This window comes from Colletotrichum orchidophilum (genome assembly GCF_001831195.1).
Source record: "Colletotrichum orchidophilum strain IMI 309357 chromosome Unknown Scaffold_70.1, whole genome shotgun sequence".
Lineage (NCBI taxonomy): Eukaryota > Fungi > Ascomycota > Sordariomycetes > Glomerellales > Glomerellaceae > Colletotrichum > Colletotrichum orchidophilum.
The window spans coordinates 102,122-130,076 of record NW_019173026.1 but is presented as its reverse complement, the minus strand read 5'-3'; the positions used below and the strand labels follow the sequence as shown (position 1 = coordinate 130,076).

Genomic DNA, 27,955 nt, shown 5'->3' with positions numbered 1-27,955 from the left:
CCGTGGCGAAGACCACAGCCACGCTTGTTGTGCGCGTTCGGGCGCGGGTGCGGGCAAGGACGCGAATGCAGTTGCACATGGTCGAATCCTACAACTTCTAGACATACAGCGGCTTGCGCAACAGCGGCGATGCCAGCTGCCTCGGCAAAGAATAGTTGCAACCTCAGCTCCACTTGACTTGGCTTCTAATCACCGCGGAGAGATTTGACTCTGGGGTGAGTGAGAAACAGTGAGACTGAGAGCAACATCACCACCGCAAAGGGCCTTGGAACCGAGGGCCTTGCCTTTGAATGGCAGGAAAAGGCGAGTCCGATACCACTGCAACCCTTCACTCCTATTCATAGCCGCCCGAGGTCCACAGTGCCGAGGGTGACGAAAATGGGCTCAGCGGACTGACGACGAGCCGTGTCTTGTCCAACCCATGCTGCCACGCTGCCTATCACTGGGCATTGACAGAAGCGCCGCCGCACTCGTGCACACCTGTCTCGAGGTCCTACGTAGTAGACGCGATACAACACCACACCACACCATCCGCATCCACCACACCCGACCTTTGCTTGAAGAGCCTCAGAATCGCCCTCGCTCTCGCCTACGCCTACGCCCGTCCAGTCCCTGGTCACCGGCCCCCCGGTGCCGTCTCTGGCGGCACAAGAGTTTTCACAGGGCCGCTCCCCGAAACTGCATCTATTTCCGCCGCCGAAGCGGCTACATGCTCGTGGCTGCGGCTCTCCGTTGACTTGACACAGACCAGAAATGCTCCACGAAAGGCGGGTGCCAGTGGATGCGATGCGACTTCCTGCTTGTACGCTTCGAGTAGAGTAGCTGCAAGCAGGCTATGCGGGTTGATGACTTGAGGTCTCGATCCTCCCAAGACTTTTTGAAAGACATTTCACGTCGTACAAACGGACCCGACAGCGGCTTTGAGGCCATCACCGGGGAATCGCTGTTCGTCGGGCGGCGGCCGGCGTCAGGCGTCGTGACTCGAGTGGCCGCGGCCACAGCCGCAGTAGCCGCATCCCGGAGTGTGGCTGCTGTCTTGGCCCCCTTTGGCCTTTTCACGTCCTAACTGCAGCACTGCTTGTTGTCTGGACGAGGCCGGGAAAGCAAAGAGGAAATAAGCAAGTTGTCCCGGGGCTGCAAATGCAGCATCCATGTCTGCGTTGGATCACACAAACACAGGCACAAACTCCTTGTTTTGCAGATCGCGGGTCAGACCAGAGTTTGCGTTGCGTTGGCCCAGTCAGTGTCATCTCGTACGGACGTACGTATGATCCAATTGAACTGTCATCTCCAAATCTGTCCGTTATCGAGAGGCAATCAGAATCCATCTTGCATTTCCGCACCAACTCGAAGCCACCAACTCTTTTTTCTCCCTCCCTCCTTGCTTCAAGGCGTCGTCACTCCTTGCTAGCGCATTGGAAATCCTAGGATGCTTCTGCAGTTTGATGCCGGCTTCAAGTACCGCGGCGCTGCATCCACTGTTTGTCAGGCAGGTTGGCAGGTCCAACGACGACAGACGAGCCGAGACTCGAGACTCGAACGAGATTATCGGCAGTCCCTGATTGACGCGGACGCAATCAGCATGCACCTGCAATCCCAAGGCATGGCAACTGAGACACGCCAAAAGTCCCGCCTCGCTGGATCAAGATGGGATTGGAGATTTGCCAAGGCTCTTGGAGGATGAAGGTGACTAGCAACATGCAGGTACGCCAGTAGCGTAGCGGGGGCGGCACACTGGGATTGCTGTCGAAGGGCAAGTAGTAACGAAGAGATTCTCGCGCGCGCGCCATCAAGGGGGCGTGGCATGGCAAGTTTGGACGAAGTGCTCGCTGGCCCCACGGTTGCCGCGCTGTCGGAACCTCTTGGATCTCCCTAGCGCGTCTGGCTGGCGATTCAGAGATCTCTGGGAAGCCAGCCAGGTACTCCCCGACAGGCCCTTGTGTCATGTTAATGGCCTGACGGGGCGCCGGTAGATTTGGCGCCCTTCTGTCTTTCCCACCCGCTCCCAGCCACGCCTGTTCTCTTCCGGTTCGACTGAGGCACACCGCACCTCGGGCTTGAACAACGGGACTTTGGGTAGCCCACGAACAGCTGTTGCAACGCAACGGCTGGCGAGTGGCTTGCAGACTCGCCAAGATGTGTACCGAGCGAGTCTGTCTTTGGATTCGCCTGAGATCAACATCAACGGCAGCCCGATCGCAAGCAAGTCACCCTGTCCTGGCCGGGTCGTAGTGTGTCTTGCCCTCTGTCTTTGATGCCTTGGCTTCCTCTCCTCGGGAAGCGCACTCTGTGCGGGACATGTGCGCGACAGAGGGACTTACCAACAAACAGCCAGCCTCGCGAGCAAGCAAGGAAAGCAACAAGCAGTAGCATGCATTGACGGATGTGGCGTCTGCAAACCCTCCCGTGTCTCATGGATGGGCCTGATGGGCCTGATACCTGACGCACATCACCCGTTCCTCTCATCTTGGAGCTGTCCGTGGGATCAACACAGGCATGGCACCAGTCCCCAAGCCGGTTAGAACAACATTTTGAGCAAAGTTTGGGAAACGGCATGCACGTCGAAGCAACGGGCGACTACCACCAAATCACCACCACCATCGCTCATGTCAAGATTCTTGTCGTCTTCTCTCCTGCAATGCAGGCAGTGCCGGGAAGAGCTCCACGGGGAGCGTTCCTGTATGACAGGCACTGGACACGCCGCAAACGGGCGGCCGTCATGGAGATGGATTCCCACTCTTCTGCGCGACGAAATTGGACAGGACCCGGCGACCGCACGACACGATCCACACACCCGTAATGACCAGCCCACGCCCACGCTCTTGCGTTTGGCCCCACGGGTTGGGTTGCTGTCGGTTTGCTGTCCCGATGATGAGAGAAAGGGTCAGGCAAGTCAAGGACAAGGTGAGGCGAGACGAGGCGACACGTCCGAGAGTCAGAAAGTCAGAGAGGTGAAGTGAAAGGACCAGGCCATGATGGAATTTCCAAGAAGAAATATACCGACAAAAAAGCAACAGACTGCAGAGTGACGACCAACATGCTTTGGTGACATGTCTTTTGGGTGCATGGCATTGCGCCCCATTTATCGCTCTCTCTCACACTCGGTTTCTGGTGCAAGAAGGATGGTGGTCTGGACGGTGACTCTGTAAAGCAAAACCATTTTCTGTTGTTCATCTCACCATTTTGAATTTGTGACGTCTGGATTTCAGATGGCAGCAGGCCTCCTCGGTTTGATGATCCAGAGCGAGGTCATCCCGAACGGCATAGAGTTTGTGGCGCGGAAGCCCACACCTACCTACCTACACAGTACACTCCTCCCTCAGGCCCCGACACCGACACTGCCGCCGTCGAGCCTGGATCTTGTCTTTTACTTTGGGGGTCCATCCTTACAGATACTCTACACGTATCCATACGGTACGGGATTGATGGACCAGGCCCTTTTCATGTACGCGGCGATAGAGTTCGGCGACTCGATAGGTAAGGTAAGCGTAGGCTGGCTAGCGCTCGCTTTTCGCACCACGTACAGTCTCGTCTTGTCTTGTGATGTCTCTGTGTGCCCTGGGGAGCCCGCCGCCGACTTTACCCATCACCAACACGCATCCGTGCGCAAATACGCATGGCGGCCGCGGAGGAGCGAAACGAGCGGATTCGATGATGCTGGAGTGGTATCCATAGGCCTGGCCTGACGAGAGGCCTGGCCTGACGAGTGGCCCACGATCACCCGTCCATCGTCGTCGCCGCGGCCCCCTGGGCGGATGACGAGGAGATCCCTTTTTTTTTTTTTTTTTTTTCTGCCATTTGCTCTTCCCGCCCAACAACCAACAAACCCCGGTCCGCAAGCGTATCCCGGCATAGGATGAAACCGCAGTCCGTATACTCCCTCCCCCCCTGGCCGGAGCATGTCAGATGGAAGTCTTCTACAAAGGCACGGCCAAATCAGAGCACGGACATTTCTTTGGCGACCAGCAGCAGCGGCAGCGAGTTGCTGTCAGCAAGCAACGCGTCGCAACGCATCGCAACGCAGAGGGAGGGAGGAGTGCAGTGCAGTCGTCGTCGGCTCCAACCCTACACCCCCTTCAAGGTCAATTGGACGACCGTTGCTGCTGGCGAGAAGTGAGTTAAACCCCCGGCGGCGGCGGCGCGTATGTAATGTGCGTATGGCTGTCATGTATGGCTGTACATGTGTGTGTGTGTGTGTGTGTGTGTGTGTGTGTGTGTGATGTGCCTCTTTCTCTCTCCTCCCTCTGAAGGAACGTTTCTGGTTCGTTGTTCCTGAGAGATCTTCACTGTTCATTGCCATTTCCCATCGTTTTAGGCTCGGCCGGCCAGCCTCCTTGAATGTTGCGAGCTCCATTCTCTCCGTTCTCACTTCTCACTCTCTCCCCGCCGAGATGCAAGGGGGGAAGGACGGGTCACGCAAACTTTGGTTCTGAAGAGTGAGATATGTGCGTGTGGAGGAGGGAGCATAACTTGACCGCTTCCCATTCTGAATCTCCAAGGAGAGAGAAAGAAGAACGTTGGGTGCCGGTAGGGGTAAATCACCCACATATGCCGTCATTATCGTCGGTGCTGCCATCGCCCGAATGTGGAAGCCGAACAGAAGAGTTGCTGGTGTTTAACCGTATCTGTTCCCGTCCTTTCTCTACTTTGGAGGGTAATTACCAAAACTCGGCACCTCAGTGATTGGTCCTTGCATGGGCCTCTCTCCCGTCTTGTGTGTGTCTCTCTATGTATTCGTACACGGCTCACTTTGAGATGATCGGCATATTCGGTAGCTTGTCGGAGTGTGGAAATGGTTCCCGAGGCGAGTAAGACACACATACAGAGAGAGGGCGGGCGGACCAGCAGCAATCCAGGTACCGAGACACCGCAGACACAGGTGCCATTATCCATGGTGCGGGTCGAGCAGCAGCAGGCCAGCAGCAGGCCAGCAGCAGCTTTGGATCATGGAGGGAGGAGGTTACACCGTGACCCCACCATGAAATGGCGGGAAGCAACGCGGCGGCCGTGGCGCATTTCCCAAGACGAAGAGGAGGACAAGGAGCAGGAGGGAACAGCACTTCAGCCTGCGGCTCGTTCGGGCAGCTTTCCAACCTGACCTGACCTTACCCAGCACCGCACATCGCCTTCGCATCGCTCGGTGCGACGCTACCTTTTCTTAGCTCGCTCATGCTACTCTTGCGTACCCAGTACGAGTGAGTAAAGCGGCCCTTGCTTGCCTCTTTTCGGGATTCCCTGATGGAACCTGCTCTCTCTTTCACTCACACACCGTCACACCAGAGTCCTTTCTCACTCTGGGCATATACCTCGCTGCTACGCACGTTAATACGGTGAGGCGAGGTACCTACCAATTGTCGAGTTGACATCGACCACGGGCTGGAGAACAGCTCCCGTCGTTCCTGGGACCGGGTGGTCCCTTGCCTGCGGCCCTGACGCCCGTCGTTCGCAACTGCTAACCCCCGTCCACCACGGCATGAACAAGCGTTGGCACCTCTTCAGCCTGGCATAGATTGAACTGACCGGGCTTTCAACAGCTAGCGTAGGTATCGCCATCAAGTATTCGTAAGTGCCCGGTTTCCGAACCGCCTCTCTTTTCTTCTTCGTGTCTCTCTTGTCCGATCTAATTACAAGGCACGTGGAGATTTCGCGGACATGCCGGACAAGGCCCGCAGCCAGGCTCGTCCGCCCCCTTCCCCCGGAGACTTCAATATCCCAAGTGCCGTGCTGTCAGACGAGAAGCCACAGGAAACTAATGAACAGCTTCTTCGGTCACGTACATTGGCATGTACATACATACACACACACACGCGCGCTGTAGACTAATCTGACCGCCTTCCCTCCCGCGCCGAAGCCCAAACCAACACCCAGAGGGCAAAAGGGTGGGTTCAGTTTGTTGATTAGCTTATTCGTACTATGTAGTTAGCTCCATCTCTCCAGATAATCACGTAGGTAGTCTGGTACTATATCTCTCCCGGTTTCTTCGATGGTGGCCGCTGCCTCGGCGGCGACGCGCGCGCCAAACGTGAGCTTAAATTGCGCCGCCTCATCACGCCAGATGAGACACACACACACGGACTGGCGTATCGTTTGGAAAAAAAAAAAAAAAAAAAAAAAGAAGGTCTACCGAGCTCATTTTCGTTGTTCCACGCCAACACTAGAAGACCGCTACCGCTACGTTAACCCACTTTGGTAGAGGGGCAGGGCTGTGCGCCTTGCTCTCTTGAGTCTTGTCTGCTGAATCTCTCCGGCTCTCCCACTGACTGCAACACGGCACAGGGCGACTTAGTCAGGGGACCGATGTGCGCAAGATGGGAAACGGACACACAAAGTATCCGTACGGATGACAGCTTTGGCAGACAGGCTCCCTGCTCCTTGCTTCTCTTTCTCTCTCTCCCTCCTTCTCTCGCGCGCCTGTCTGGTGGGGACCTGGGACCGGGAATGGAGAGACGGCGGGTTTTGAAAGAGTCGCTTCTTCTCACTGGCGGAGATCCGAGTTGAACATGCTTTTTCCTCTGCTGTGGGGGTGGGATGGATGGGCTTGCTTCACTCGTCCCATCTGCAAAATACGTACTGTATTATGTACTGCCTGTGGCGGTGCCTTCTCTTTACGCAACGCAACGTGCAGAACGACCCAAAAAGACATGCGCGTTCCTGTTTCTGCTCTCTTCTAAAACATGGCTGTACAGAACCGGCCCCAGGTTCGGGCCGGATTGGGGGAATACTTTGGTACCTGGCAATCAAATACCACATGGCACTCGCCGCCGTTTCCTCCCTTCACCATCGTCTCGGAAGCGCCGCCCCTTCTCCTTCTTGCTCTTGTTCTTGTCTTGATTCTGCCTCGAGGGGCCGCCGCCGCCGCTGCCGCCGCCGCCGCGTGGTTAAGGTTTGTGTGTACGTGTGCGCGTATCCATCTGTGTTATGTCTGTGTGTCCCTTACCACGGTGTGTGTGTGTGTGTTGGGTAACTCGCAAGACTGGCTGCGGCGGTGAAAGGGTCTGGAAGCGAGACGAGGAGATCGACTTCTTGGTGATCTGCTCACTGTCCGTCCCTCCCCTTGCCTCGCCAAAGGCAGTCTGCCGGGGTCGGGAGTCATCCGTCGCCCATCAACCCATCATCATGCCCATGGCTTCTGTGTCCGTACGCCGTGCGGATACCCGTCACCCGTTACCGTCCCCTGCCCTGCCTCTGTCTTTCTCCTGTCCGTCCGCCTCTGCTCCAGTCCTCGCCCCATTGCTCTTTGTTGTGGACATAGAGGGTGTACGGATACGTGAAGAGAGATAGGGACGGGCAGACAAATAATACACTGGCTAGTCAGCAGTGAAATAAGTTGCCGTCGCCTCTGTCATCACAGACGGACACACTCTATGAGTCTATACGGCTTCTGTTGTTACAGCGCTGTATTTCGCAAAGGCGCTCGCTCTCTCTCTCCCGTCTGGCCCCCTGCAACCACACTAGCGCACTACCGCGATCCTTGTCCCCTTGTCGCTTGCTCGCTCTCTCTCCCTCACCTCCCCCACCAGATTTCCCGACCCTTCTTTTCTTCGCGGCCGACCAACTCAATCCACTAGACGCACACCTAAGGCCCTTCCACCCCGTCCCGCTTCCTTTGGGACGCCCTCCCCCGCAGCCTCTTCAGGCCTTTTTGGTGTCCGCCGGGCAGTGGGATGGGGGGGAGTAACAGAGAGGGTACAGAAAGCGAGCGAGACTCGAGAGAGAGCCACACAAACACACACACACACACCCTCCTCCGGCTCCCCCCCTTGATCGATGATCTTTCCCATTGGCCGTGGCCTCGGCCGGGCTTCTCGACAACGGTCATGCGTTCATCCGTGGAGTCGACACAGAGCTAATGTCACAGAGGGTCCAATGAGCGCCATCCAGATATCCCAACCGAGATGTCTCTTTCGCTCCTTGGCTCCTTGATTTCTTTTTTTTTTCTTTTTTTTCCCGAGCCGTCTTTTAATTCTTCTCTCTGCCGTCTTGCGGAAGTAACGTGTCAAAGGCTTGCTCGGGAGGAGGGCCTGGGGTTAGAGGAGGCCTGTACTCCGTATGATGTCGGGGGCAGGCGGGCGGGCGGGTTTGGCTGCTGTCGCTCTCCTGTGCAATATCGCGTTGGGTAAGTAACTTGGGGGGGGTTGTGATGGCCTCGCCGCCTCAATGCGAGATCCACAGCATCATTATTTTTGGGGCCAGCAGCGACCTTTGGCCGCGCCTTTCTGTGCCTGCGCCTGCGCCTGTGCCGGTCTGGTACCTGAGCTTACCCAGCTCACCCAGCTCTGTGTTCTTTTTTTGATCTTCTGCGGCCGCTCTCCAAGGGAAAACGGAAAGGCGGAAAAGGGAGAGCCCCCGTTCGAACCCTGTCTCGTTGCGCTCCAAAACCGCCCACCGGGTTCTGTACTGATTCAGGTGTCGACGTCAGCCTGCCCAGTCAGGCCTTTGCCAGACAAGGTGACCCCGTTTCACCACGGGCTGCTCAGGCTGCTCAGCTGGCACTCACTGCTGCTGCAAGAAATCTGTCATCTCAATCTCGAATACCTTCTTTTCCCAACACAACACGGGCCAAGGGCCAGGCCTCGCTCGCGCCATGCGCCATGCCATGCCATGCCAGACTGGGCTGGGCTGGGCTGGATAACGAATGGGCTGGTATGGTTACAGGACATTTATGGCAGCACGGCATTAGCCATTCAGCCGAAAATCTTAAGGCCATGGGCTGTGGTCATATAGCTGCTACCATCGTCCGGTCCATCTGTTACCTCGCTTTGAGCGATCCCCCAGGCTCTGCCCAGGTTTTTCTCGAACACAACAGGGTGGGGGAGGAGTACCTTAGGAGGAGGAGCCTGGAGTGGGAGGGTAAGGTACCTAGGAACTTGGGAAAGATGTGGTGGACGGAAATACCCACACCCATACACATTACACGCTCAGATGCATGTGGCTCAGCAGCAGCAACAGCAGCAGCAACAGCAGCACCAAGCAGCACCAAGCAGCAACGACAGCATCTCGCGACAAGACAACAGCTACCTAGTGGTAGTAGGTATCCGCCCACGTTCGCGCGTCCCCCGACTGACTTGTTGATGCCAAGAACTGCTACGGAGTAGTGCTCTGCCAGACCAGCTGACCCACCCCTCCCCCTACCCCTACCCTACTGTGTCTACCCTCTACCCTACAGATCCCCTGCTTGTCTGCCCTGCAGTCCCCTTCCCTCCCCGTCTGTCCATATCCACATGGTCGAATCTATATCCACATCCACATCCACATTCACACCCACGTCCGCGTCCATGCCGGGGGCCTGGCGGCGGCGACGGCGGCGGGCAAAGCTCGATGCCATGGCATGCCTACCCGCCTGGCATAGCATGAGCTGCTGCTTGTGCCTCTGCTTCTGCTGCTACTGCTGCTACTGCTGCTGCTGCGGCTTTTCTCTCTCGAGTCGGCGAGCCTTAAACCATGCATCGGGTCCTTTTTCCACCATCTCCTTCTCCACTGCTACGGTACCTCAGTACCCTCCTCCACCCCCGTCGTTGTCCTCGTCCTTCTCGACACCACCAGTCAGGTACCGGGTACCCTCGAACCCTCGTTGAAGCAGCCGTTATTCCTCCCCCATCGTGCCGTGCTGGCCCTGGCTCCCAAGTCCTCCTGTCCGGATCCAGCCTCGACATTTCTCCGTGTGGATGGCCGTACCCTCCGGTATTAATTCCACCTCTGCCAAAGTAAGGAGCAAGGGCTTCCTTACAAGACCGCCTTATTGCAACCACGGGTATCCTTCAGACTTGCCATACATAACGGGGCCTGTCAGTTCCAGGCCCAGGAACGCCTCCCAGTCGATCGACCCCGCCATATTATCAGTTGGCACACCCTCAAATTTATACAATATATGATCGATCCTACCTCGTGGGACCTGGGGTAGCCAAGTCCTCTTTCCCTTTTCTATCATCCTCTCTTCCTTTTCCCAAAAACGACTTGACGCATCAACGCATCATCCTCTCTCTCTCTCTCTCTCTCTCTCTCGCTCATACATTCACTCACTCTCACACTCTTTCTTTTGATTAAGTTGCTCAAGGACTCTCTCGGGACGGACCCAGCTCAAAGCCAGAGACCCTGACCTTAACGACATCAACCTCACCTTGAACTATCAACCCCAGAGTGCTGTATATTACCACTATCGGTTGCTTTTGTCACACGTCTTCTAGCTCATCTAGATCTCGACAAACATCGATTGCTTGCCAATACAATCCCTTCAGCACTCCTTTCCCATCTGCCCTAGATTCAACCCCATCTCAGGACACTCTTCAGAGGGATCCAGATCGTCCTTGTGCCAACTCGAAACAAGACAACAACCACATAAACCGAAACCACCACACCTGTCCCAATGCTTGTTACCAGGCAGTTTGATACCACCGAGCAGAGCCACTGGTCCTACAGCAAATTTGAGACTCCCCTCCATAAGGCCCCTACCACTCCTCCACGCATGTCCAATCAGTTCGAAGCTCCGTTGCCCACGCCTCCCGAGTGGCAAGGGCAGCAGTACTCCTACCTCCCAGGCCCGGAAAACAACGTCTTCTCCCAGGCATACGGAGCTGGCAATGAGACTTCGGATGTGTCGCAACCTCGCACTTCAACTGGCGCCCCTGCGCAAGTAGAGATCCAGACAAAGCAGGAGCCCGGTCTGGACAACCCTGGATCAGCAGACCCTCTAGGCCTTCGCCAAGTGAAGCAGCCCACTCCGGAAGACGAGCCCGAGGACAGACAGCAGCAACCACGAGAACAGCGACAGGAATCGCAGTCCTTGGAGAAGGCCGCTAAGCCGGAATGTCAGGAACCTACGGCATTGACAGACATGCAGAGCCAGACAATGATCTCGAATCCGGCTTCATCAAGAGAGCTCGGTGCCGATGTGGCTGCGACTCAGATGGACAATGACGAGGGAAGCCTGAGCAAAGACGAGGACGACGATGTGCTTGACGATGATGACATGCTTGACGACGGCGATGGTACCCCACAGACGGCCGCAGAGCGGACAGCAGCCCGAAGGAAGATGAAGAGATTCCGGTTAGTTGGAGCAAACACACAGGGCGTTACTAGACCATCCAGCATACTGACAACGATGGCAGTCTCACGCACCAACAGACGAGATTTCTGATGAGTGAATTCGCCAAGCAGCCTCACCCTGATGCCGCCCACAGAGAACGCCTGTCGAGAGAGATCCCCGGCCTGAGCCCGCGTCAAGTCCAAGTTTGGTTCCAGAACCGGTAAGTCTGCTCACAACTCAACAGCCAAGAAGAGACACCGCGGAACTAATCACGTTCACCAAACAGCCGTGCAAAGATTAAGCGTCTCACAGCTGATGACCGGGACCGCATGATCAAGATGCGAGCTGTCCCCGACGACTTTGACAACGTTCAAGCACTTCACTCTCCCTACGGCGCGGTCCACGGTCTCAACACTCCCATGCCGTCCCCCATGAACTTTGGAACACAATCTTACGCCGACCACATGATTCGTCCTCTGATGGTCGACGTTCGGAGAGCGGAGGGTGGTGAGGAGCACATGTCGTCCACGGGACTGAGCCCTGCGTTTGGAAGTATCGGGTTCACCCCTCCGGGAACTATGAGCAGCCCAGACATGCTGTCTCCCATGACACCCAACTCGACGGGCGACCACCGCTACGGATACGGCAGCCACCTGTCACCCATGGGCCCCGGCCCCCGAACCTCGAACCCCTTTGCGCGACAGGGCGCTGCTGTCGAGAACTCCATGTCCATGCACCGCGGCCAGCCAAGCCGGCCTCTCCAACCTCTCCAACTGCGCGAGACCATGTCTCGGTCTAGGTCGGACATCAGCTCTCCTCTGCGAACCAGCATGTCCTGGAAGGGCGACGCGATCGACTACAGCACATACCACCACGGAGCTGGTGGAAGCCCTCAGCTGAGTGGAAGACAGCAGTCTGTCTACCAGCCTGAGCAGATGAGCGGCCCGTCGAGTAGCGGTCTCCCCTACGAGTCGAGCTCGTATTCCAGTATGTTTTGCACTCAGCTTGAAAGCTTCCATCACTAACCAAAACGCAGGCAACAACTCGCCTCCTGGCATGAACTATTCAAGCTTCCCCGGAGGACCACCAAACCGCCTTCGCAGCCGCGCCTCATCGGGCACCCTCGGCCTCGACGTCCGCAACCAGTACCGCCCTGCCGGCTCAGTCCCAACCCCGGGCCACTCCTCGGCGCCTCGCACCACCTCTGCCCAGTTCGCCTCCACCGCATATACATCCAGCTTCCCCTCAGCGCCCCTGGCCGCGCCCGTCGACTTCTCTTTGCCCCGCACGCCTGGCACCCGACCTGGCGGCGTCCAGGACTACTCGATGCCGCAGATGAGCGCGCCCATCGCGGCACCCAACGACTTCTCGCATGCCTTCCAAGCCAGCATGAACACCTCCAGCTCCAGGACACCCATGCGCGACACCTTTGGCGGTGGCGGACCGATGCCGCCTCAGCACCCGGGCGCACCTGCCCACGGTGGTCACAATGGCGAATACGCACAGCAGCAGCAACAACAGCAGCAACAAGAACAGCAGCAGCAGCAGCAGCGAGGAGGAGATAATTACGTTCACGACTTTGGCGCGCTCAAGAGGAAGAGAAGCTTCTCGAGCGGAGCGCCGGCCGGACCTGGACCCGCACCCGGACCTCAGGCATACGGGAGCACAGCGTAAAGCAGAAAAAAAGAAAAACAACCTCAAGACCATACTTGGAAAGATGGTCACCCCCAAAGATACCCAAAGGCAAAGGAAGGGAGGGAGAGAAAGTGGGCGGGGATATGGAAACATGCTTGGTTTTTGGGTCGGAAAATCTGATATTTTACTGCTCTTAGAATAAGGGGGGCGAGCGCGCTGCTCAACGACACGATTCTGCGTTTGTTGTTTGGTCTTTTCTGCTTTTCATCTTTTTTATTCATGTGCTGACGACGAAAGCTCAAATCCCGCTCCTGTTCACTTCTGCACTATGCACATATTACTTCTCATCCCCATGGCATTTAAGGGACCTCTCTGTCATTCACCTGTAACTTTTCCCTCTCTCTCTTTTTCTCTTTCCGTTTTTTTCATCTTTGGTGCTTCACATGATGGGTCAGGATTCTTCTTTTTGAACTGTCTCTTGTTTCCGGATCAAAATACCCCCCTAAACGTCAAAACGTTTCTCAATGTGTTTTTTGTTCCGTCTCTTTTTTTTTTTTCTGTACACATATTCCTCCTCATATTCTTCTTTTTTTTTTTTGTTTTTTTTTTTTTTTTTTTTTTTTTTTTGAATTTATGAAGTATATTTTTTTGAGTTTATATTTTTTTTTTTTTTATAAATTTAAAAACACCCTTTCTATTTTATAAAAAAAAAAAAAAAAAAAAAAAAAAAAAAAGCGCTTATCCATGTGTATGTGAACCAATAGATCAAACGAAACCAACAGAGTGATTTGAACTTCAACCCCCCACCACCAAGGCGCGTTGGGCCTCAATCACACACCTAGTGTGGCCTCGGTGATTTGGCATGCATGTAGTGAGGATCTGCTCTGCCTAGGGAAGAGAACGGGTGGGGAGGGGAAGAGGGGAAAAAAAAGAAAATATCCCGAGACGGAAGAAGAAGTGATGACTGCAGATGTAGCTCGGTTGGCGAGACCCAGAAGCCAATCACTCACTCCTCCCGATTTTGCCGAGGCCCTCTCTGACTTCAATCATGTACATGGAGAATGAGGGGGGGGGGGGACCTGAAATTTGCCTCATGTAACTCTGGACGTCTCGTCTTGTCTCGTCTCGTCTCGCCCTACTGGAACCGAGGTTTGGTTTCGCTAAGCTAGCTGAACTTTTTTTTTTCAAAGAAGAAGAAGAAAAAAATTACGACCAAGTAAAAAACGAGGAAGGGGGCTTTCAATGTAAGGTAGGCGGTACCACCGGTCCAAGAGGTTGTTTCTAAACTCACGAACTGGAGGGAAACCCGGACTCTGTCCAATAATGACTTGATGACTGACGGACGAACTTGCCCAATGATGATGAAGCTTGCGTCGTTGGTCAGGAGTGGTTCCCTTCGCCTCCCTTCCCCCCTCCCCGGTCTCTCTCGTTGCCCGGAAGCTAGTGCGAACCGGCCGAAAGCGTCTACATGCTGCGTTCTGGTTGGTCCCCCGCCGCTTCCTCTGCCGGCTTCATTCTCGGCGGTGCTGGTCCGGAGGGGGGTGGGGGGGTCACGGGGGAGCTGGAACGGCGGACGAGCTCGCCGGTTCTTCCACGATCCTACTCTTTTGCCTCCCTTTTTTTTCTTTTTTTCCTTCTTCTTATTCTCTCCCACAGTTAAATGTGTTGCCCCCCTCCCTCTTGGTTACTTCCCGAGACGATGTACCATTACTAGCACCTGAAATACCATTTCCCCCAATGTCCCTATACCTCCGTCGAGCTTTCTGCCACTACCGCTTACGAGCTCGACCAGACGGAGGCCATCCAAGGTTCGCATGGGGGGTTAACTCAGTAACTCATCCCATGCGTCCTATAGCGCTTCTCCTCTTCCTATGGGGTCCTTTGCAAAACAACGGAGAGACTATCGACACCGAGGACGCAACCTAACAGGGGGGGGCAGGGGCGCAAAGGAGTGAATAATGCTACAAAGCAGTGTCACGATGATCTAGCTGTACACTTCCTCAACCTGAACAGGCAAAAGGATGAAGCCGAGCCAAAGATCCCAGATGCTAGCTGGCTCTCTTGCTCAGCTCGCCTGCTTACCTTTGCACATTGTGAATGAGACTATTGTGTTTCCCGATGATCGCCCACGCAAGCTCCCCCGCCCCCTCTTTACTCTGACGGTTAAGATCGGGATGATCAGAGTCGACTCGAATAAGCTTAACCTCCAAGGGACGTGAGCCAAACTATGCGTAGTACTTTCTGGATGGTCGCACGCCCCTTTCTCCTCTCTCCCGCGAAGTCATAGTCTTCCGCTCCAGAATGGCGGGGATGTCAGTTGTTAGGATCGACGGAAGAGAAGGGGGGGAAGGGACGATGCTGGTGCTATTCTTCTCCATCTCCTCATTCCAAAGCGTTACAACACAGCTGAGGAACGTAGACAAAGGTTGAATGAAGAAGCACACACACTACACAATCCCTCTTTTCTGGTTTGGCCTCTGAGCTTGCTGTTACTGTATACGGTTCCCCCTTCCTACCCTTTGCCGCGGCTGTCTAGGATCCCAGGGTATAGCCGTCCACCCCTCTCCGCCTCATCATGGTAGACCTGGTATCCTTGTGCTGAGTCCATGGTTCCGCCAGACATTCAAGCAGCGGACCTACCTACATAGTGTCTACCTGTCTCTCGCTAGGTACTACCCCAGAACACGCTACGGTGTGGTACAGATCCGCGTCCCTCAAAATCGTACCGTATGTATACAGGCAGTTGGTTTAGAATCGCGCGGTCCGGTCGATGTGAGTCTGAACCACTCTGGCCTGCCCCGGCATGACCCTGATGGCCATTCACCACTTGCGTGCTGGGGCGAAAGCTCTGTGGGGTACAACAGAGACATGAGGTTTCAACATCGGGCCGCAGTCCTCGCCTAAGATGACTTCGATGTGAGGACGTTATGGTGTAGGCGGCAAAGAAAAGAGACATTCTGCGGCAGTCACGGTAGTCAATCTGACTAGAGGGATACATGATTCCGTGTACCAAAGCTAGGTTCGCGAGGGCGAAGGAAAAAGAAACAATGAAACAAGAAAAAGGAAGGACCCTTCCCGGATCTCTTGTCTCGGCTGTTGTCATGCAAGGTTGCACCTGGTTCCGCACCCTGTATGTGGCAACTCGTCCATCAGAATCGCCCCATGTGAGATGTCAACCCTCCCGGTGATGGATGACACAGACATCGCCCATTTGGACAGCAGGCAGACGGATGGCGGTTGCCCCAGCCCCGCGGAAGCTGGATAAATTACTGGAACGTGGTATCAAGGTTAAGCTCTGAGTGACTCGAGGAATAGTGACTCGAGGAATAGAGTATTAACCTTGTGCTACCCATGGAAACGAGGCCCGGATGGCACGGTGCGTTGTGACCCCCGGATTTCCCACCTTTTGTGGAGAGGACTGGCGGGCTGTGCCTCATGAGGGTTGGTCAGATCGACGAGGAGACTGTGGTAGATGCTTACGCATGGTTGTAATCGGATCCATGGGGGCAAAGTGATGGCCAACGTTTGCCAAAGTGCCACGGGAAGAGTGGTGCGCAAGACATGCAAGAGACCGTGACTATTCAGGCCGGCAGCTTCATAACAGTAGGGGGGGGCGGGGTGGCCTCATACATGGGCTGGGCCAAGGCGACTAGTTCCCGAGGCGCCAGATCGGGCGAGAGTTTGTCTTGTTGTGTTGGGGGAGGACGCTTGGCTCAATGCGTGTATCCGGAGGCAGACGGCCGACGACAGAGGACCGGCCGCCGCGGCGTGATAGGTGGAGTACCTCACACCACGGTTCTCGCTGCTCTGAAGGACCTCGTTGTTCGGTATGATGCGGGGTTTATGCCAGGAGGGAAGCAGGGTGACTGCGCATCTCGAGCCCGCGTCCTCTTGTTGATCTCGGAGGGATGCGACGACTGGGTCTCGAGGTTGGGCGACGAAAGTTCCTCATACACCAGGTTGCCCTGCAGGACACGGCCTACCGCGGATGATGTTGCCGAGAGACCTTGACCAGAGCATCAGCGTGACACCCCCACCCCCCGGGTTCATACCGCCGATGAGGTTGATTTCAAGACGAGCCAATGGCGGAAGCTATCGGAGATTACACGCTCTCCGTGGCGAGGAGGAGGGGGTTGGTGGGCTACCAGCCATGGCACGAGTCTGGTTCCCAATGTGCCGTGGGAGAAACAGAGCCCGGCTGTTGAGTGTTTCTCTCCGAAATATAATGCCTTGCATGGGTTGGGGACGGAAAAGAGGCGCGTGACCTGGTGAATGATGAGCATGCACGCTTTATCCCGCGAGGAGGTCAGACCGAGAGTGGTAGTCAGGTGGCCGGTCCAGGTTTGGCAGCGTTGTGGTCGAATTCCCCAGACTGTCCTGAATCGTGTGAGGCTGAAAGCCGGGCGACAGCTGAAGGGGTTGTCGTCGTCGAGGTCGACACTAAGCGGGAGAAGGTGTGAGGGGTGAGAAGATGAAGGGGACGAGCATCGGGGGGTGCAGAAGAGAAGTATGGTGTGGGGCGCACTGACCATCGCCGCATCCTTAATTCCAACGTCTCTCGTCTCGGCTCCTGTCAACGACATATGCTTCTATCCCATTTCCCTCTCTCCTCATTTACCAAACAACAGATAGTCTGTTATTCTATGGACAAGATAAGAGGTATGAACAGTCGTACGTCAATTGCACTCTCCACCGCAGTTTCCGTAGTTGGCTTCCTGAAGACAGATGGACCACCATCGGCTCTCCATTAGAGAAGCCAATCACAGTGACCCGGGTTGCCTAAACGGGCTTGCGGGGCGTGCTGGGCCGAGCAACGCTGGCCGCTCCTGCTACCCAAAACCAATGTGTCAATCCCATTACTGAAGTGTAATGCTGTCCAATGATGCCTATTATTAGAGATTACAGTGGAAGTAACAGTATGAGCAGACTTTGAGTCTCTTCCTAGTTGACACGTTGCTGAACAACCCTCTATCCCTGAGCTCAGTCGAACTTGAACCAAGGTACGTCTATACACTGACCAACGTCAAGTAGGCACACAGGGTTAGGTATTCCTGGGTATTAACTATTCACGCATTACGCCCTCTGTCTCTACTCATCTCCAATTATTCATCACATCGTCAGTACCCATTAATCAGCCGTGGCAGCGTGCCCTCCTCTCCTCGTCGTCTCTCCCGCACTCTGCACACTCTCAGACTGCCCAAGCTCCGCCACGTCTTCCCGACTTCTCCCCGGCGCTTCCGCCGACGCAAAGATACCATCATCATTTCCCGGTGCTTGTCTACCAGCACGTGCCCCTCCGTCATTGTTATAGTCAGACACCCGCGTCCCGTCCGAGTCGTCGCTCGAGTCGCCGCCACGGCCGCCTCCACCTCCGCCTCCGTGAACCCCGCCGATGCCTTCCATGGTAAAAGACGACGCGGTCGGCTCGTCGAGCGCGCCCAGCTCCTCGGGCGAGAACCAGCGCGGCAGCAGCCAGGCGCGGATGGGGATGAGGAGCATAATGAAGACGGGGAAGCCGACCGCGGCGACGGTCTGGGTAATGGCAAAGGTGGCGCCGAACCCGACGAGCTCGACGGCGACAAACTCCCAGATGGCGCGGCGGCGATGGATCTGCTTCAGGGGGTGGGTCGGCGGAGTCAGGTTCTTGTCTCGCAGGAGGAAGAGGATCTTGAGGGTGATGCCGTTTCCTTCGAGGGCCTGCACGCCCATGACGAAGAATAGACCGGCCAAGACGCCGTGCGGAATGAGGTGTAGGACGACGAGGAGGGGCCCCGTCATCGTGCCAAGGGTCAGGAGGCCCTGGGCCAGGTTGGACACGCGCTGCTCGACCACGTGAGATGCCTTGGTCACGTAGCTACCCTTGAACTCGCCCTTCTCATCCGTCACGGGTTCTGATTTGCTGACCGTCAGGGAGTCTGTGTGGAATGGAGCTTGCGGGATGAGGCCGTTGGGGAACGGCAGGCCGAGGATGCCTGCCACTCCCGTGGTGAGGCCGAGCAAAAAGAGGTCCCAGTGAAACCCTGCTGGCTTTTTGAGAGGGAACTCAGTTCCCTGTGCAATGAGAGAAGACACTGCACACGTTCGTATTAGCCTTTGCTAGCCTCATAGGTGAGCTGGAGGGTCGTTGATATGCTCCTTACCGTTGTGGTCGAACCAGAACAGAATGGTCAACAGAATGGCGAACGGAATGGCCAGGAAGACGTCTCCGACAGGGATTTTCCAGAAGTCTACAAGCCAGCTTCTGTCCGCCGTGGGCATGAAGGCGATGCCAGTGGGAAGCACCTCCAAATGGATGGGTTTCATCCTGCCAATGTGGACAAACCCAGTGAAAAAGATGATGGTGAGCGGGGTTCCGTAATCCTTGAGGAAGACGCGCACGTGGTGGCGAAACAGGCTGCTCCCGCCGACGCCCGCGCAGATGTAGGCGACCATGAAGACGAGCAGGGCGGCGACGATGGAGAGGTAGAATGGCTCGGCGTCGCCGAGCCTCTGAAGCACCTGGATGCCCTTTTGGATGTAGATGCAGGCCACATAGAAGCCAAATATGTCGCAGGGGAAGCGCGTGACGTAGCGTAGCCAGTTGCAAGAGTTGGTGATGGCTAGGATCCAGTGGAATACGAGTGACCACCTGTGTTGTACACCCGTAAGTACGTGTCATGGTCAAGTGGAGACAGAGGTGGCGACACTTACAAGCCGATCCAGCACATGAATGCTAGGTAGTTGGTGCCGGTCGACTTCATGATGTCGTACACGGTGTAGTTGAAGACGGTGATGGGGCCTGTGACACCGACAATGACCAGAGGCTGGCAAGCCAACAGCGAAAAGACTACAGCGCCGAGAACGGAAGCCAGGAGGACTTCGTTGACTCCGTATGTCGACCCTGTCTTCGTGAACATGTCGAGGGAGAAGGCCAGAGCGGGTAAAATACTGCAAGACAAGTCAGCCTACTGGCAGAAAGCCACGACGGTAATAGCAATAAACACATGCAGCCGCAAAACCTTTGTAAAAAAAGGTAGGATACGTAAGTATAGCCTCCATCCTTGCATCTGGCTGGACTACACAAAGAAAGGCGGGGGGGAGAGACATAATGCCTCGCGGGAGGTATAGTAATCAGACTAAACTAAAGAGGACAATAACGAGACAACGTACTTTGCAAAATACATGTAGACCGTGGCCGGCACCACACGATAGTCCCAGGCGTCGACCCAGTCGCTGGCGTAAAAGGGCGCCCGGCGACGAATGTCGTTGACCATGCCGCGGAACGGGTGCACCTTCCACCAGCTGGAGCCACGAGATGTGCGATGGCCGGGATCAGTGCCGCCGTCCCGGATGGCGTCCCGGCCGGGTGAGGGGTGCCGACCGGGCAGAACGGTTTTCTCGTTAATATTAGGTACCATTATCGTCGTCGAGTCGAACAAGTATATAATTACTTGGCGAGGGAGGCTTGACTTGGCAATCTGATACTGCGCATTCGTCGGCGATGGCTTGCGGCGAGAAATGACGTGCTTCCTCCGATTGATAACTAGGCAAAATGCTGGGAACAAAACCAAACAAAACAAAGCGAAGCCAGGAGAAAAAACAAGGACAACGATTTCAACAAGACGCGGTTCGAGGCCAATACACACTCATGCCGGCGAGACGAGAGAGAGTTTGTGTGAGAGCCTTTGAACAATCTTGAAGACCTAATCTTCGATGTCGTTGAACCGATGAGACTCCTCGTATACTGAGTATCGGCGATGTATGTGAGCACCTTCGCCCGAGAGGGCGGGTTGGCGGGTTGTATTTAAGATGTGTAGAAGTTCGCACGACCAAGTCAAGGCAAAAGTAAATCGGACCGGGGTATTCCCAACGACGAGGGTGGAGGTCGCGCGGAGTCCAGAGATTCGGCAGAGAAATCGCACGTCGAAGTTGGAACTGGACCACAGAAAGGGAAAAACCCAAAGAGACAAGGGGCAATGCGAAAAGGATGATTGATTTTCTGACGGAAACGCTGAATCTAGATTGGTCGGCGAGACAAGTTCAAGAAACACGGCCCCACCCCGCTGGATCTTGAACAAGGTGCAGTCTTTGATGAATTCAACAGCAATCGCTAAAAAGTATAGCTTGAAGATGGCTGGCACGCAACGATTTGTGTGAGCAAGTTCTGCAGAGGGTACGGCATCATGCATGATACAGTTGTCGCAATAGAATCGCAAGAGCGAGATGACGGAAGACATGCCATGACAGATTTCTCCCACGCTCATCCACCATGCTTCTCTCCCACCCCGCCGCCGTCGGTCGCCTCCCGCCCCTTGCCGTCACCGCCTCGCCGAGTCAGCCAACCGTCACAAAACATTCAAAGCCGACCCGAGGCACACTCGCCGCGTGCATATTGTCGCCTCCGATAGGTGCGTTGCGATAGTTCCCATCCATTGTTCTCCCTTCCCCCTTCCCCCTTTCCCCCGGCACCCCAGAACAGTCTTGGAACCCCGAGAAACGGAAGCTCTTGATTGGCTGTACTGGGTGGATTGAAATTCTGCCTGGGCAGAGAATGTGGTCTTTTCGATACTTCTTCATTCGCCTTTGCTGTCGTCCTTAACCCATCAGGAATCGCGCTGCGGCCGTGTTGTACTCAAATGGTAAGTAATTCGTCTTTCGGAAGATTGGCTGATGACGTCTACCATAAGAAGAACACAACAAACCCACTGGACAGTCTCTCTTCTTACTGCCTTGCGGTAACTTCGTGCCTTGTGCTCCTGATCGCCACAGACTCTAGGTGATTTGGGTTAGGTATCCAAGGTAGATAGACACCGGACGACAACCTGCTCCGGCCAATATTCAGTTGGGTCAAAGACTTTTCCACCAAGGGGTGGTGCTTGCGTGAGTAGAGTGAGATCCGTCGGCAAAATTGCACAGACGATCGGCGGCGACGTTCTTTTCGCGCGGCACTTCTCGGTTTAGACCCTCTCAAGTGAGCAGGGCGCCGGTACACGCCAGGAAAGTCACACGGCCAACTGCCGCACCACCGCACACATCTGACTACCCAAAGGATCGATACCATCCATTCTAGCGCGCTGAATATTCTCTCATGCTTGTGTGTGTGTGTCCGTTGTGGCGAACCATCACCTGGATGCAATCCAAATTCCCGCTTGATACATCGGTCCATCTGTGCTCGCAGTCTTTGAGGAGCTGTCCGCCGGCCGCACTGGCAACTGCGTGGGCTGTCAGATTTAGAGTCTCTCAGAACTACAATAGGTACCTAGGCACACTAAGAGTCCAGGTATGGCGATGCTTGATTCAATTGTTCAAGGGCTTCTGCCGTGCTGGCGGCAACTCTGGCGTGCCTGACTACACACACGCAATTGAATGGATCTGGCCCGCGATTGATGGAAATAGCGCATATCCAGCCGAGTTTTTAAGAGTGTTTTTTTGAAGAAAAAAAATCAAAAAAAATCGAGGGAACGCTTCACGACAGGTATCCAAGGTCCACGTTCCTCTTGCGGAAGTTACGAGTTTCTTCTAAAAAACATACCATTCAAATCAATGAATACATGCCATGCAAAGAACATGCGAGCCTAGATCTGGACAGCAAATGGAAAAGGCCAAGTCCCAAACTGCTGAGCAGCAAATATACTGCAGAATACATGACATTACACTTGAGCATGTTAGTCCAGCTTCCTTGGCTTATGAGATGTGTCTAAACTCGGCCGGTCCCTGGATTTGACGATCGAATTGGAGTAAGGTGATATACACACCCGTACAACTATCAGTCAAAAAGTTGGCATTTTTCCAAGAAAGCCAAGATATACAGCACGTCGCGCAAGTGTGCCTGGTGAAACATCCCACGTGGAAGTAGACGTACCTCAACACTCATAGAGACGACAAAGGCACTGCGCAGTATTATGCACCAAATTCTTGAGCTTACTGCTACAAACAACATGCCACTTGTTTTCACATTAAAGAAGCGACTCATTAGTCCAATTTGTTCATCATCAACTCCAACATCATCTCCATGTTCAGTAGTCGTAGAAACCCTTTCCACTCTTCTTTCCCAACCAACCAGCATCAACCATCTTCCGCAGCAAGACACTCGGCCGGTACTTTGAGTCACCAGTCTCCTCATGAAGGACCTTCATGATGGCCAGGCACGTGTCCAGACCGATAAAGTCTGCGAGCTGCAGCGGACCCATGGGGACATTGGTGCCGTTCTTCATGATGGCGTCGATCGATTCCTTGTCGCCGACGCCGGTCTCCAGGCAGATGACGGCTTCGTTGATGTAGGGCATGAGGATGCGGTTCGCGAGGAAGCCGGGAGAGTCGGCGGAGACAGAAGTGACCTTGCCCATGGCCTTGCAGAACGCGACGGCCTTGTCCAACGTCTCCTGGCTGGTCTGCAGACCGCTGATGATCTCCACACCCTTCTGGATCGGGACGGGGTTCATGAAGTGGGTCGAGACGACGCGGGAGCTGGCCGAGGTATCTGTAGGGTCTTTGGTGGTGGAAGCCGCGATACGGGTGATGGAGATGGACGACGTGTTGGTGGCCAAGATGGCATGCTTCGGGCAGACTTGCGCCAGCTTGGAGAAGATGTCAAACTTGAGATTAGGAATTTCAGGAACGGCTTCAATGACAAAGTCCACCTCCGACAGCTGATCAATAGACGTGGCTGGCGATAGGAGCGAGCGGGCCTGGTCTGCCTGCTCCTGTGTGATTCTGGACTTGGAAACGTCCTTCGCGAGAAGCTTCTCTGGTGAGGTATTAGCCAGCGACTTCGTCAGCAAAGCATTGTTGAATACTCACCCGCGAATGCAAGACCCTTGTCGAGGGCCGCCTTGTTTGCATCAACAAGTGTTACTTGGACTTGAGCCCTCTGGGCAGCTACAAGAGCGATGCCGAGTCCCTGGATTTGAGCCGGTCAGTTTTCGGACGACGGATATTCACATGCTAATTCGCGAGCTCTCTCACCATCTGTCCAGCACCGATGACACCCAATCGCTTTACTCCCCCCGTTGCAGAAGCGACTCTGGGAGTAGAACTGAATGCCCGGAGCTGTCCGGGAAGCTTGGCCACCGCCCGTACTCTAGCAATTGAAGCCGCCATAGCTATCGAGGTCGGCAATACGTCAGTGTGCAGGGATTACGTTCTCGGTGGTATTCGAGTAAGCTCGGCTGTGCCCGTGAGAGTGGTTGGATCAGAGCTCGCGAGAAACAAACGACCAAGTTACAATCAATGAAAAGGGTAAGAAAACTTCACGAGTCTGCTTTGAAGGACTGTTGAGACTGAGGTACAGAACGGAAGTCCGTGGACAGATGTCGTTCCTGATCCAAGGCCGTGATGATGCCCATGACCCGAGGTTAACCGCGGCCCCCCTGATAATCAAGCCCCAGGTGGTGGCTTTGGCCCAGAGCTAAGGCAGGTACCTACCTAAGGTACAGAGAGCGCAGGTGCCACACTTTGGTCTTATCTAATCTTCCACTATCGATAATGCGGAAATATGGGACCAATTAACGCAACTTTCGTTAGGACGCGCTGCATCGCGTCAAACGCGTCGCTGGGTGAATTGGGGCCGGTGCTTCCAAGTCTTCTCAACCGTCGTCACTGTTGATGTGTAGATGGAGACAACATCAAAAGTCGCTTGCTGTCTGCCATTATCTTAAGTCCTCCCCACAACGACAAGATGGAGTTGCCGGACGGGTCAACAGAAGTTGTCCACCCTGAAGTTCGCGCGCACATCAACAGTCTTGTGTCCGCGGTACGTTTTGACTAGCCCGGTAACCCTCTTGAAACCATTGCTCGTTGACTCTAACCTGAGAATAGCTCGGTGGCACAAGCGCTGACGACGATGGACGATACAGACTGGGCGATGACGCCGTCGAAGTCCTCCGCGATTTGAAGAAATGGATTCGCTACTACGACGAAAAAACCAACCGCATGGATGTCGCCCGATGCATTGCAGACTCCAATATCGTCGAAGGCGACCTTCTCCAGATCCTCGCGAGCTGGCCCGAGAATGATACCAGTAACAAGTTCAAAGCCCGCATCGCTTTAGCCTGCTTTGAGATCATGGTTCCCCTTACTTGGCCCATGGAAAGAGACGCTGAACGAATGACGGTCAACCACCATCGCCACATGCCTGTTCTTGAGCTGGCGCAAGTGGCATACAAGCGGGCCATCATCAACTTCGACGGCGCCCAGATTCTCAACACAGCTATCCGAGCAGCGCTGCCGTCGATGGCAATCTCCATTGGCGACCGATCACCCCGCGACCAGGGCATCATCAAGCTCGTGCTCTTCTTCCTACGCAACGTGGCAATGATCACCCCACCTGCGGGTGTTCAATACGATGGCGACGAGACCCAGATATCCCGCTCCACGACGATAGACGCATTTTCCTTCCAGGATATCTTTGCCGTGCTGCTGATGATTGCCTCGAACATGGGGGAAGACTTCCGTACCGAAGACGTTATTCTCATGGAAGTCATATACCACCTGGTCAAACAAGTGGAGGTTAAGAAGCTATTCATGGACGAACAGCAATTACACAATACAAAGGCCCAAGAACTCTCCTCAATGATGAAGAAGGAGAATGCCATGCGCAGTGCGTTCAACCGCAAGGCGCCCACCCGCCACAACCGTTTCGGCACCATGGTATGGATGCAACGTGAAGACGGCAGGGTATCAACAATCACTGGCCAGGACGCGCTCGCAGACAGTGCTACGCGGCAAAAGAAACTGGACGAGTCCAAAACATTTAAACCACCGCGACGGGCCAAGAAGGAAGAGCTGGAATCGAAGGATCTTGGTGCTCCAGTCAAGCTTAATGCAAGGGCTAACGGCCAGCTTCGAAGTTTCGTCGAGGATTTCCTCGATGCTGGTTTCAACCCTCTGTTCGAGCACATTCGCAAATCTCTGGATCGAGAGGCGCCCCACGTTCTGTCTTACCATCGTCGGCAGTTCATGTACCTCGTCGCCTGGTTTCTGGAAGCGGAGCGAACTCGCAGAAAGTACAAACGAGACTTGAAGAAACCAGGCACCGTCGAAGAGGTTAGCAGCTTCAATCTCGTGGCCGGTGTGCTCAATCAGCCAATGTTCGTCACCCTCACGAAAACCATGCACGACGCTTGGGACCAGAAGGATTGGCCCACCCTGACGGCTGCGATGCGGTGCTTCACGCAGGTTCTTCTTACAGTTCAGGAGATGACAGAGTCAGGAAACGAAGATGACGAGGAGATTGCGGAAAACACATTGAGCCGTCTCTTCTACGAAGACTCCACGCACGATTTGATTGCCAATGTCGTCAGACAATACAAGGAGCAAGGTTTCGAGTACCTCGACACCGCCACAGAGCTGGTCCATCACTTCTTGCGAATTTTGGAGGCCTACTCGAAACAAAATGTCGACATGCAAGTAAGGTCTCGCAAGCGGACTCGGCGAAAGAAGAAAGCCCAACAAGAAGAAGCAGGCATCGATACAATTGACGAAGGGAACGACGATTCTGCCAACGATGAGGCAAACGCCGAAAAGACATCCAAAGAGCGCAAGTTCGACTTCCATCGATTCACATCGCGGTTCGCACCCCAAGGTGTTGTCGATACTTTTGTCGCTTTCACCAAGTTCTACAAGGATCTCGATGACTCTCAGCTGAAGCGTGCTCATCGCTACTTTTATCGCGTAGCCTTTAAACAGGAGATGAGTGTGATGCTCTTCCGCGTTGATATTGTGCATCTCTTTTACAACATGATTAAGGGACCGGAACCGCTGGACAAAAACTCCTCAATGTACAAGGAGTGGGAAGAACTAACCAAGCAAATCCTGAAAAAATGCACGCGCAAGATTGAGCAGCGGCCCGAACTCATCATTGAGATGCTGTTCTCCAAGATCAGCAGCACCGCGTTTTACCTGGAATATGGTTATGAGAAACAAACCATTTCGACCTCGCATCCTCGGCCCGCTGCAGAACTCGAGTTCAGGCACACTGCAGACCTGGACCGACAAATCGCCATCGTCGTTGGTGCTCTGCTTGACAAGAATCAACAGGATCATATCGCGTGGGTCAAAAAGAATCTTGAGACTGCGGAAAGTGAGCGTGCTGCCTGGGCGGCGGCGGATTTGGCCATACCGTCGGTTGAGGGCACGGGTGCGACCGACGAGGACGCACAACCGACCGACGAGATGGACAAACATCCATTTAGTAAGTTCTTCTCTAGGACAATCAAGCTGGTTAATTTGTCTGACATGTCTCAGCTGTACGGCCGGATAGCGATGCCCGCAAGACTGCCATATTCAAAAATTCTCACCTTCGCCTCCTTATGAAACTGGTGGGATTTGAAAGGCTAGCACCGACTATCGAGGAGACGCCACAATCTGTATGGATCCTTCCACCTGAACTTGATGCCGCTCTTCTCCGCATGTACCTCAGGCACATCAACGAAGCCGAGTTTGACCCGCCCGTCTTTGATGGTGCCAGTGCGGAGGACCAACTTCGGCGCAAGAAAGCGGTCCGAAAGCGAGCCGAGTACGACGACGACGACGAGGATAATGATGACGATGACGGCTTCCTCTTCGAACCCCTAGGGCCTACCGTTCGCAAAGCCATTGACGATCCTGATTCCAAAAAGACGAAGCGGAGGCGGCGCAGAAAAGACGGCGAGGAAGGCGAAGAAGAGGCGCCGAACGATTCTGATTTGGAAGAAAGGGCGAAGAAGCGCAGGGACCGTGAGAGAGAGAAAGCGAGAAAGGTCAAGAGCGAGGCGTATGTCCACGCTAGCGATGATGACACGGACGAGGAATACGACCGCGAGTTCTTCCAACGAGAAGAGGCACAACGCTTGCGCATGGCGCGTACTGTAGAGAGGGTTGCGGTTTCAGAGCCGGCCAAGAGACCGGCAGCAGTACTGCTCGACGACAGCGATGACAATGACGATGATGTACTCACTGTGACGAGGGGTACCCAGTCGACTCGGCCCAGCGCCGACGTAGACATGGATGTCGAAAGCGAGGGCGAGCAGGACGCAGACAACGCTACGCCATTGACATCGAGTCCGTCATCTTCTCAGGACAAGGGGTCTAGGAAACGGAGACGCCTGTCTCCTGAGGCACCGTCTGCTGAAGAAGGAGGGGTGAAAGCCCAAGAGAAGGCAGATGCCGAGTCTGCAGGTGAGGATGATGAAGATGCCCCGGTGCCTACGGCGCGCTCGCGGCAGCGCACGAGGGGAGGCTTTGTGATGGACAGCAGCGACGAAGAGTGATATGGATCAGCTACCGGCGTTTAGTGATATACCTTAGGTTTCAATGGTTCAGGAATGCATAGCGTTGGAA

The 27,955-nt window shown here is 54.8% G+C and overlaps 7 protein-coding genes across 7 annotated transcripts; 5 read left to right on the top strand and 2 right to left on the bottom strand.

The window, feature by feature from the left end:
• Window positions 1-77: 77 nt before the first annotated feature.
• CORC01_08312 (uncharacterized protein) lies at window positions 78-1,066 on the top strand (the record flags this gene model as incomplete). Its single annotated transcript, XM_022619944.1, has 3 exons — window positions 78-80; window positions 345-802; window positions 916-1,066. The coding sequence occupies 3 exons, from the start codon at window positions 78-80 to the stop codon at window positions 1,064-1,066; spliced, it is 612 nt and encodes a 203-aa protein (XP_022473548.1).
• Window positions 1,067-3,209: 2,143 nt separating this feature from the next.
• On the top strand, window positions 3,210-5,098 carry CORC01_08311 (uncharacterized protein; the record flags this gene model as incomplete). The annotated part of the gene is made up of 3 exons (XM_022619943.1): window positions 3,210-3,482; window positions 3,856-4,113; window positions 4,826-5,098. The coding sequence occupies 3 exons, from the start codon at window positions 3,210-3,212 to the stop codon at window positions 5,096-5,098; spliced, it is 804 nt and encodes a 267-aa protein (XP_022473547.1).
• Window positions 5,099-8,049: 2,951 nt separating this feature from the next.
• CORC01_08310 (uncharacterized protein) lies at window positions 8,050-9,688 on the top strand (the record flags this gene model as incomplete). The annotated part of the gene is made up of 4 exons (XM_022619942.1): window positions 8,050-8,116; window positions 8,407-8,855; window positions 8,923-9,024; window positions 9,350-9,688. 4 exons carry the CDS (start codon window positions 8,050-8,052, stop codon window positions 9,686-9,688), a joined length of 957 nt encoding a protein of 318 aa, XP_022473546.1.
• A 675-nt stretch (window positions 9,689-10,363) lies between these two features.
• On the top strand, window positions 10,364-12,697 carry CORC01_08309 (homeobox domain-containing protein; the record flags this gene model as incomplete). The annotated part of the gene is made up of 4 exons (XM_022619941.1): window positions 10,364-11,043; window positions 11,106-11,243; window positions 11,310-12,010; window positions 12,060-12,697. The coding sequence occupies 4 exons, from the start codon at window positions 10,364-10,366 to the stop codon at window positions 12,695-12,697; spliced, it is 2,157 nt and encodes a 718-aa protein (XP_022473545.1).
• Window positions 12,698-17,785: 5,088 nt separating this feature from the next.
• Window positions 17,786-20,055, bottom strand: CORC01_08308 (uncharacterized protein; the record flags this gene model as incomplete). The annotated part of the gene is made up of 4 exons (XM_022619940.1): window positions 17,786-18,729; window positions 18,799-19,286; window positions 19,349-19,585; window positions 19,808-20,055. 4 exons carry the CDS (start codon window positions 20,053-20,055, stop codon window positions 17,786-17,788), a joined length of 1,917 nt encoding a protein of 638 aa, XP_022473544.1.
• A 2,598-nt stretch (window positions 20,056-22,653) lies between these two features.
• CORC01_08307 (3-hydroxyacyl-CoA dehydrogenase) lies at window positions 22,654-23,737 on the bottom strand (the record flags this gene model as incomplete). The annotated part of the gene is made up of 3 exons (XM_022619939.1): window positions 22,654-23,384; window positions 23,438-23,537; window positions 23,603-23,737. 3 exons carry the CDS (start codon window positions 23,735-23,737, stop codon window positions 22,654-22,656), a joined length of 966 nt encoding a protein of 321 aa, XP_022473543.1.
• Window positions 23,738-24,314: 577 nt separating this feature from the next.
• Window positions 24,315-27,885, top strand: CORC01_08306 (timeless protein; the record flags this gene model as incomplete). The annotated part of the gene is made up of 3 exons (XM_022619938.1): window positions 24,315-24,389; window positions 24,455-26,828; window positions 26,882-27,885. 3 exons carry the CDS (start codon window positions 24,315-24,317, stop codon window positions 27,883-27,885), a joined length of 3,453 nt encoding a protein of 1,150 aa, XP_022473542.1.
• Window positions 27,886-27,955: the final 70 nt, after the last annotated feature.